The sequence below is a fragment of the Ipomoea triloba genome, chromosome 1 (genome assembly GCF_003576645.1).
Source record: "Ipomoea triloba cultivar NCNSP0323 chromosome 1, ASM357664v1".
NCBI lineage: Eukaryota > Viridiplantae > Streptophyta > Magnoliopsida > Solanales > Convolvulaceae > Ipomoea > Ipomoea triloba.
The window spans coordinates 9252292-9262355 of NC_044916.1; the positions used below are offsets into that span (position 1 = coordinate 9252292).

The following is a 10064-nucleotide window of genomic DNA, read 5'->3' on the forward strand; positions in this document are numbered from 1 at the left end:
TTCCAAGTTGATTGTGAGTTCAATGGGTCATTATTTTGGCTCAAAATCCGTTGGAGAATGTCATAGATGGTCCAATGAACAATGTTACGCATGGGAGTCAACCACATTATTAGATTTTTGTTACCTTACTAAATAAATTCAGCACTATCTTAGTTTTAATTACTTGAGACTCTTAATTTTCTTTTTAGTTACAACTTAATAGGATTGTTTGATTTCCTTGAACTGATGTAACAACCTACTATAAATCGCTAAATATTATTTTATAATCATTGAAGTTGAATTCATTTGGATATGTATGTGATTTGCACCTTCCATGTTCTTTCTAGTTTCTAGCATTATAATAGAAATTTCTAACTTATATCTCAAAGATATAACCCTTAGCTCCTTGAGTGGTCCCAATTAGCCTTATCACCTTTTAACATGGTGTGGCGGCTTTCCTACCCGTCCTCCATCAATTTCCCAAACCACACTTCAACCAAAATTCACAATAAACAACCCATACACTTCAAGAAATCAATTGAACAAAAAATTGAAAAATAGAGCATGACTTGTGTTGTGGAGTTCTTGGCGGTGAATATAATTCAATATCAACCCGTGGGATCCACATCATTTTACCTCATAAGTAACAATTAATTTATCTATAATTAGTATTACAATTTCTTTAATAAGTAACAATCAATTAATTTATTTATTCCTAATTAATACTACGTATTATATTTCTTCTCATAAAGAACTCTATAACCCACAATATTACATTTTAATTTAAAAGTATTACATTTTTTTAAAAAAAATATCACACTTTTTCTCATAAGTATTACAATTTCTCTCATTAGTAATAATTAATTTATTTCTAATTAGTATTACATTACACTTTTTTATAATTAGTATTACATTCCTAACCCGTCTCACAGAAGAGCCACCCTGACAAATTAATAAATATAATAACTCTAAATTAAAAAAATATAAAAAATAAAAATTTTAAAAAAGTTTTGTCATAATACAAGTACAATAGCATAATGTTTAAAGTCTAATAATACGGAGTAAATCTTTATGAAGAAATAGTAAAATTGTAATTTTTCAAAAAAACATTTTTCGAGTTTCCGCTTAGCTCCGAAACCCTTTTCTCTGCGTTTCTGTTTAACCATTAAAACGGCAACTGGTTCGATTACGCCACCACCAACGGCCACCTTGAATTATCATATTTATATTTTGGGCAACGTTAAGTAGAAGTGTAGTTGCCGTCTTGGAGTGGAGTTGAAGTTTGGAAGAGGAAGAATGGATGTAATCAAGTCGCAGCAAATATCGTGTCGGCCAATCGAGAAAGTGATAGTCCACCCGCTGGTGCTGCTTAGCATCGTTGATCACTACAATCGCGCGGCACGGGACACCAAAAAGCGTGTTGTTGGCGTCTTGCTTGGAACGTCGTTCAGAGGTACCGTTGATGTTACCAACAGCTATGCAGGTCAGATTTGATCTTTTTTTGTCTTTCGGATTTTTTTTTTCTTTCTTAATTGAGTTTTCTAAGTGGTTCTATGGTTATGGAAATGGCAAATTTTGCAGGTAGGAAAATTAGGCTAATATTTTCGATAGATGATTATGGTAGTAGTTATATAGAAAGAAAATGAGTACTTTTCTTTTCTATTGTGGTGGTGTGAGAAATTTCAATAATGTTGATATGTTTTGGGAATATAGGGGAAATTGAATCTTTAATTGTGGTGACCATGATTAAGCTAATGGACAACAGGACTTTAATTGTATTCTCTCATTGTTTAGCTCTATTTCTTAAGTAATTGTTGACGACATAGTATAGGTTAGACATTCAGTAATAAAGCAGCATATGTAGTTGAACCTCATGGTGGTTCTGAATGCTGATATGGATATTGAGTTTGTCAATTAACTAGCAAATGTAAATACATCAGTAGATGACAAAATTTTAACCTCTACTATGTATGCTGATACTTAGTAGCAAATAGACACTTACTTGTTGATTTTGTGCCTTATGAAGTTGGTAGCTTTTTCTTGGGGAAAATGCATATATTGTCTGTTTCTAAATGTTTTGCTCATAAATGCAGTGCCTTTCGAAGAAGATGACAAGGATGCAAGCATATGGTTTCTTGACCACAACTACCATGAGTCTATGTTTTCCATGTTCCGGAGAATTAATGGTCTTAATCATTTTTCTTCCCCCCTATAGAAAGTTTGATTTTAATCTTGTTTGCTGTGATTTTTAAGGTCTATTACGTATGTCATTGTATATAATTACTTAATTAGGCTGAATTGTAAATTTGTTTCAGCCAAGGAGCATGTTATCGGTTGGTACAGCACTGGCCCAAAATTACGCGAAAATGATTTGAACATTCATGGCCTTTTTAATGAGTAAGATCATTTACTCTTATTAATCAAAAAATTATGCCTATTGTCTTTTGTTGCACATGAGAACGCATGTTGGTTGTATTTCCAGCTTTTTGTGTGCATGGAGATCTCTATTTTTGTAGCCAAAGATGATTGAATTTTGAAATTAGTTCCTTCTCATATGAAAAATTAGTGTTTTAAAGAACAGCGCATGTTTAGCAAACTTTCAATGAATTGACTAAGAAAGTTTTAGTCATATTCCATTGGACCTTCTTTTGTTGAAGCTAGGGTCACATTTGCTTACTTTTCCAATTTCTGAAAGGCAACACTCTTTAATTGCTGCTACTGTTGCTTCATACCAAATACGAAGCTGCTGTTTGTTCACAATCTTGGAAAATAGATTAAATGCATTCTACTTCCCTTTTATTCAGCATCACTACCTTTTTACATACCCTTCTCATGTATACTTCAATGTCTTGTCTTGATTGCAGCTATGTTCCAACCCCTATCTTGGTTATCATTGATGTCCAGCCTAAAGAACTTGGCATACCAACTAAGGCATACTATGCTGTTGAGGAGGTTAAAGAGGTAAAAAATTAAGCTTTTTAATCCGTTATATTCAGATAAGAAAATAATTAGAGCAGAAAAATTCTTTCTGTTGACTTTTAGGAGTGCTATTTGTCTGCCATAACTAAGCCTCAGATTAATGGTGGAATAAACTTGCAGAATGCAACTCAAAAGAGTCAGGTCTTTGTGCATGTACCTTCAGAAATTGCTGCCCATGAAGTAGAAGAAATTGGTATTTCTTTGTATGCTTTTTGTTTGTTGGCCTTGGGAAATTGGCTGCAATTAGTGGCTTCTTTTCTCTCTCAAGTAATTTAGGTGCAGGTTTTTTTTTCATATCCTTAAAACCCTTCCCAGGCAGGCTGCCTTCCATGTCCTCTTGATCTGTGCCTTTCTTTTTGTGCTTGTTTCCTGTTTGTTTTGCTTTTTTGGCTCCATCTGCACTGAAATTTCCCCCACCTGTCAACTGCAATATTATTCTTGCATCTTAATACTTATTTTTGTATTTAAACAGGGGTAGAGCACCTACTGAGGGATGTCAAAGATACTACAATCAGTACTCTTGCAACAGAGGTTTTCTTTTCTCTCCATCAACATATGGCTTTTGTTTTGTCTGGTGGATAGTAAAGAAGTTGTAGTCTCAGCACACCCTCATTTGTAGACATTTTATTTTGAAATCCATTGGTAAGAATTAAAATGAGAACTTTCTGTCCAGGTAACTGGGAAACTCACGGCATTGAAGGGATTAGATGCTCGCCTTCAAGAGATCCGTAGTTACCTTGATCTTGTAATTGATGGGAAGCTTCCCCTCAATCACGAGATACTATACCACTTACAGGTTAGTGAGCATTTATGTTAAATTTTTGAAATGCTTATAACTTTCTACCCTTAAAACATCTCCCATAAAAGATGATAAAAGGAAGATACTTCTTGCAACGCCATATAATTGTGATTTCTACTTATTGCTATTTAATTAATAATACTAATCTATACTACTATCATAGCTTTCTCATAATATGTTGAGATTTTCAATTTTTGCTTGCAGGATATTTTCAACTTGCTTCCAAATCTCAATGTGGCTGAGTTAATTAAATCCTTTGCAGGTAAATAGGAAAGTGCCAAATATGTAATTTGGATATTATCTGGATGTCTACTATATCTTTTTATTAATCTGCAATGTTTCTTTATTCGTCTCTTGCAGTGAAAACAAATGACATGATATTGGTCTTATATTTGTCCTCACTTATTCGGAGTGTGATTGCTTTTCATAACCTGATAAATAACAAGGTACTTTACTTTTTATTCTTTCATGTTACTGTTATGTTGTCATTCTCTGTTTGCTGGAGACATTAATTTGCATACTTGCCTTTCGCTATACATCCTATAGTGACAAAATTGATCTTAATACCATAATAGAATCTCATATTTATATTACGGCCTTTTTTGTGCTGCTCTTATTGTGTCATCTACTAGGAATGATTTTTACTCTGGTGTAGCTATTGCTGATGCAACATTCTCAATTCTTATTGGGTCAACAGAAATTTACCCTCATCTTGTACTGTCTTAAAAATTGGCATCAGGATGAACATGATTTTGATTACAAGCATGCAGAAGTAACCATACAGAGATGCATTGTGTTCTGAGGCCTATGCTACCAAATACTACTATTATTTGTTTTCTTTTTTGGGGGTTTTATGGTTTTTACATTCTGATTAAAGTTTCTCATTGTTTCAGATGCTTAACAAGGAATATGAAAAGGCAGAAGACTCTAAGCCTGTTGCTTTACCTACTGCAGCTGGAAGCTAAGCACTAGCTTTGTGCTACAGAAATGTTGTTTTGCAGGAGTAGAACCAGATGAATATATCAAGTTCATAGATTTCACACACAACTTTTTTGTTCCTCTGTATTGTATTGTCCACCTTTTCAGGACATTTGAAAATTTTCTAGTGGAATATAAATTCTTGATGGATCAGTGTGTTTCTTTACATTTGAACAAAGTTTATACTATCATTTATTTGCATCTTTCTGACCTGAACAACAGGACAAGGGCTCAATAGGATGGATGTATATGGAGGACTATGCCAAATATTTTATTTAACCATTGCTATAGTGTGGATGGTCATATTTCATTTAAGCAGTCATGGAGTCTAGACTGCTACCATCAATTATTTACTGCTCATCACTTTGTATATAATGTGTTGTGTATTTCTTATTCTACACGGCTTAAAGATCGACTATCACACTTAAAGTTATCATCTTTTGCAATCCATTTGCTATGTGTTTGTAGGACATGTATCAATGTAACCAGAACGAAAGACATCCAATCGATCAGACATAAAATATATCAACAACAACAAGGATGAAGCGACCGGTCGACCGACTCGTTGTCTCGGTCGATCGATTGAGGAAGCAACGAAAACAACAAAGCAACTTCAAACTCGGTGAGAACGTGCAATCAGTCCAAAAAAAAGACTAGCAAGTCGCGTTGACGGGTGGCCGACCGACCGACCCGTGTAGTCGGTCGGACGACCAGGGAGACAACAACATCAACCGATCGGCATCTATACCAGAGATAAACAAGAAATTAAAAACAACAACAACGCAGCAACAAAGAAACATTATCAACTTGGGAGTTCGACCTGTGTGGTCGGTTGGCCAAATCAAGCAGCAGCCGCGGACCTAATGGTCGACCTGCTCGTACAGGCAAACGACGAGACCGATCACGGGTGCTCAGTCGGGCGACACTTAGAACTGGCTGATCGGTCGGGAACAGAGAGCAGTACGCGACACAAAAAAAATAGAGCAGCGAAGGCATTTGGCCTCTGATCGGCCAGCAGGCATGGTCAACCAGTCAGGGAAAGCGATCAACGCAACCTCAACAACAACAAAGAAGTCGACTGACCCGTTGTTTTGGTTGGTCCATCGGGAAACAACGGATAACAATAATGAATCACATCAGCCGTAATAACAAAGCAATAGCATCAGGATTGTACAAGCAATCGGCCAAGCCTTAAAAAAAATAAATAAATAATCGTAAGTGGGGAATTGGCGGTCGGTCGACCGAAGAAGAAGAAGAAGAAAAAAAAAAAGAAGTAAAACATCTAATATCAGGCGATCGGCCTGCCAAGTGGTATGCTTATCCAGCCGGTCGAAAGGGATTATTTAGTCTGATTATTGGGAATTTGGGATTACTAACTGACAGAGTAATTGGGCAACAGCACCCGACCCGGAATTATGGGCAGGACCCGAAGACAATGAACGGACGTCAAACAAGCCATTACACATTAAAGATGAGGAGCCACTGCAACGGCTCCTCAACGTTAATATCCACTTACTGACACATTGAAGAGACCACTTACTGCGCATTGAAGGTGAAACAGAGAGTCGTTATACTCAGGAATATAAAAGGACACTCACACTTGTAGAGGAGGCAAAAAAACACTACTGTACTGGAAATAGATTACCTATTGTACCAAAAACCATTGTTACTTGCTTATCTAATATTACTCCGGTAACATTATTACCGTCACTAACCAATTAATCAAACTTCTACCTGTTTCGCAAATATATGGTTTATTAATATTTGTTAAAATAATAATATTATTATTACTATTATCATTAATTAAACCAAGTATGGCAACAGAATGAATTGCTTTCAGCGGTGGCACCTGCATTATTGATTTAGTAAGTTCAGTGCATGATACGATAGATTATATGTTGGTGGCTGAGTGGATAACATTATGTAGTGGATAGCATTATGTAGTGGTTGATTTTAGGAACAAGTCGGTTTGTATTTGTTTTTATGATACCAAATGTTGTATAAAATCCCTAAGTCTCGAAGTGTAGGCATAATGGTTGTAGCTTTTAGGTACACGCAAATACCCGGAGTATTCCGGGGTTATCGATCCACAGGGAATGGTTGGTTGAGCACTAACTCGGATTGATTCTTGTGAAGCTAGTTCGGTCATAACATGGTTATAGCAAACAAAAGTAAATAACAAAAATAAAAGCAACAAATGAAGAGAGATAATAAGATGCAACATAGGTAAGGATATGGATCGGGTCAATGCCTATCATGAGTCAAACAAATGTAGAAAAGAAGTTTTATCCCTTGTGAATGGAGGAAATGCACTAAAGTCCTCGGTGCCACTCTCGTGATCTACCCGAATGTGCCAAACCGCAAGTTATCTACTCTCGTAGTCTACAAGCGAGGCTCGTCTTAAAGATCCTAAGCAAATCAACATGCCCAAACTCAAGTTAATCCTACAAGTTGTGAGGAGGTAGCCTAAACTAACCTCTAGATTCCAACACGCTGTCACCCGTGAAGGAACCGTTTTGGCTAACTTCTAAATTCCAACCCGCTCTCGCGGTGAAGGAACCGAAGATTAGCCGAGAAATCCCCCTATAATTTATCAAGCTCTCGCATTGTATAAATCAATAGGTGTGGCAAGAGTGTTCTAGCCATGCCCGATTCTCACCGTGACACAACAACAAACAAGCATGTAATTGGATCCATTAATCACACACTTTCAATAACAAGTCTTGCACACAACAACTCATAGAAGCTAAACTAACAATTCATAATAATTGAAGAACGAACAACAATCTAGACATAAACACAATCCATAATCCAAATATAAATAATTTAAGAACAAGCATCTTGATACAAGGTTAGCTCAAGGTAAATTAAGGAAAGAAAGGGAAGAAATTCCCCTCGATCCATCGGTTGAAGCTCATAACCTTGTATCATCCCTCTTCTTATTACAAAATAAATCCTAATCTACTCCTACACTACTAAACAAGCCTCACTTGGAGGTCTACATTTTTAAGGAGAAGAAAAGGAAAAGAGAAGAGGGGAAGGGACTAATCTAATCTGAAAATTGGATGTTGAAGAATGGAGAAATGAGGGGTATTTATAGTTGGGCAAAGGCAGGGGCAAAATTGGAATTTGGACTGCAGAATTCTCGCGCATGGTCAACGATTTTCGCCGCGGCGAGCCTAATTCTCGCCGCGGCGAAAGTCCAAAAATCCTGGCAGTGTGAAAATTGACAATAGGCGTCTGTTTCAGGACGCAGACAGACGCCTATTGTCCTCCTCCAGAATTTCTGCAGAATCTTCCACTTTCTCTTTTTGCTTTTGGCTCCATGTTTTATGCCTCTTTTTACCTTCTTTCATTTATCTTTTGCTTCCCACTCATCACATCATTCCACCAAATCATGTCTTCCACCTACTTGGTGCAATTAAATATACACATACAAAACAAGATTATAAATGCCACTACAAAATATTAATATTATGCTCAATTATTAAATCTTCATCATCTTTGGTCAAATAATAATTATTTATCACAATGAAGAAATTCAATATTATTAAGAACATAATATTAATATTTAGTGGTAGAAATGGATTTAAATATGGGGTAAAAATATGACCAAATATACTCTTATCACATAACTTGTAAGTTCACGAAGTAAACTAATAGCACGAATATAACTGGATAAATAAATTCAATCCGAAAAATATTTAGGCTAAAAGTAAACTTGGATGAACATCTTAGAAGTTTCGTGTTGTAAGTTTTGTCTTAGAAAGATCAGAAGATGACACGAGACATCAAGGAACATCGCAGGAGGAATAAGGGCCTGCAAGACATCAACTAAGTCTCAAGACATCAGTCCGGCGCGAGACATCGACTAAGCACTCGAGAGGTCAGGAACGCTCTAGAAGCCGATGAAAATTCGAGACATTGATTTGATGAATTAAATCAAGTTTGGAGAAGAAGAATATCATGGAGATAATATATTATAAGCACTAAGGAAAAGAAGGTGCTATCAGAACATGTGGATTCGATTGCATGTTCAAAAGGTCTTGAAGTGGAATCCACGTCGAATTTTCAAAACAAACGGACAAAAAGAGCATTAGACCAAGCATGGTCATTTCCCTTAAACAAGGCTTGGTGGAGAATATAAAAAAAGAATGTTTGTCAAAAGTAGAAGACTAATGGCACATTCAAGAAAGTGAGATAATGAATATCCACTACAAGACAAGATGCTCAAGTTACAAGACCACCACTCCATGAAACATGCTGAACGAATGCAAGTCCCATGATCAGCATGGGATCAAGATTTCAAACGGAATAATTTTCCCTCCAACAGAATTATTCCCCAACTCTCTATAAGAAGAACTTAAAGATTGAAGAACAGGAGGTGACAATATATGCGAATATATACGAACAAACAAGAAGGTGATCTATCTAGCTAAGAAGTGCGATCGAGAAAAGTGCTAAACTGAGAATATCATCCAAATATTCATAAGTGCGAGAAAACACATTCAGTGTTTGAGAGAGTTTCAAAGCATAACGACATACACATCCAGACGGTGATCAAGGCTTTATTCCAAAGATTTATCCGTTGATCAGATTGGAGATTGAAAATCAACCGTGATCAAACAACAACCACCTTACTTTGGAGAAAGTAAGAAGAGGCGGAGTAGCTTGGAGGCTGTCTTGTGAAAAACCCAGGAAAGGCGGAGTAACAGGAAGCGAGCGAAAAACCTGAGGCTTGAAGCTAGCTTGGTGATCAAAGCTCAAATGTTCGTCATTGTACTAAAGGGAAGTTAGTGCAATCCTTCTAGAGAGTTTTTAGAAGAAGAGTGGAAGTAGGCAATGTTGGCTTAACCACTTAAAAATCTCTCTCGCATTTACTTTCTGCTTTTATCTCTCGCTAACCCATCTAACCTCTCGCATTGCACTGCATTGTTAACTCACCTCTCGAAAAATCAAACCTCGTGCTAATTTGAAAGGTGATAACATTTCAGCTGCGTACAAAACTCTATCTTCACCTTGTGAAAAGTTGGACCTAAACATCCTAAGTCCACTGCCCACGAGAGGTCGATAAAGATTTGAAAAATCTTATACAAGTCTATTCACCCCCCCTCTAGACTTGTACCCCATCCCCTCGGGACCAACAGTTGAGTGATTAAGGGATGTGGGGTAGAAGCATAAAATAAGGAGTAGTGGATAAGTGATGTTTGATTTAGTTATGATTCTTATCATCTTTGTTTGCTATATATATATATATATATATATATATATATATATATATATATATATATATATATATATATATATATATATATATATATATATATAT

The 10064-nt window shown here is 36.2% G+C and overlaps 1 protein-coding gene across 1 annotated transcript; it reads left to right on the top strand.

The window, feature by feature from the left end:
- The first annotated feature begins 1098 nt into the window (after positions 1–1098).
- On the top strand, positions 1099–4901 carry LOC116017186 (26S proteasome non-ATPase regulatory subunit 7 homolog A-like). The gene is made up of 10 exons (XM_031257722.1): positions 1099–1462; positions 2073–2165; positions 2295–2376; positions 2844–2940; positions 3079–3151; positions 3431–3489; positions 3632–3754; positions 3962–4019; positions 4118–4203; positions 4651–4901. Exons 1-10 carry the CDS (start codon positions 1276–1278, stop codon positions 4720–4722), a joined length of 930 nt encoding a protein of 309 aa, XP_031113582.1. The 5' UTR covers positions 1099–1275; the 3' UTR covers positions 4723–4901.
- The last annotated feature ends 5163 nt before the right edge of the window (positions 4902–10064 follow it).

Bases quoted from the DNA above. Each gene is read 5' to 3' on its own strand.
- LOC116017186 (XM_031257722.1), top strand. From the start codon at position 1,276: ATGGATGTAATCAAGTCGCAGCAAATATCGTGTCGGCCAATCGAGAAA. The intron at 1,463-2,072 runs GTCAGATTTGAT...TCATAAATGCAG, and splicing joins TGTTACCAACAGCTATGCAG to TGCCTTTCGAAGAAGATGAC. The intron at 3,152-3,430 runs GTATTTCTTTGT...GTATTTAAACAG, and splicing joins CCATGAAGTAGAAGAAATTG to GGGTAGAGCACCTACTGAGG.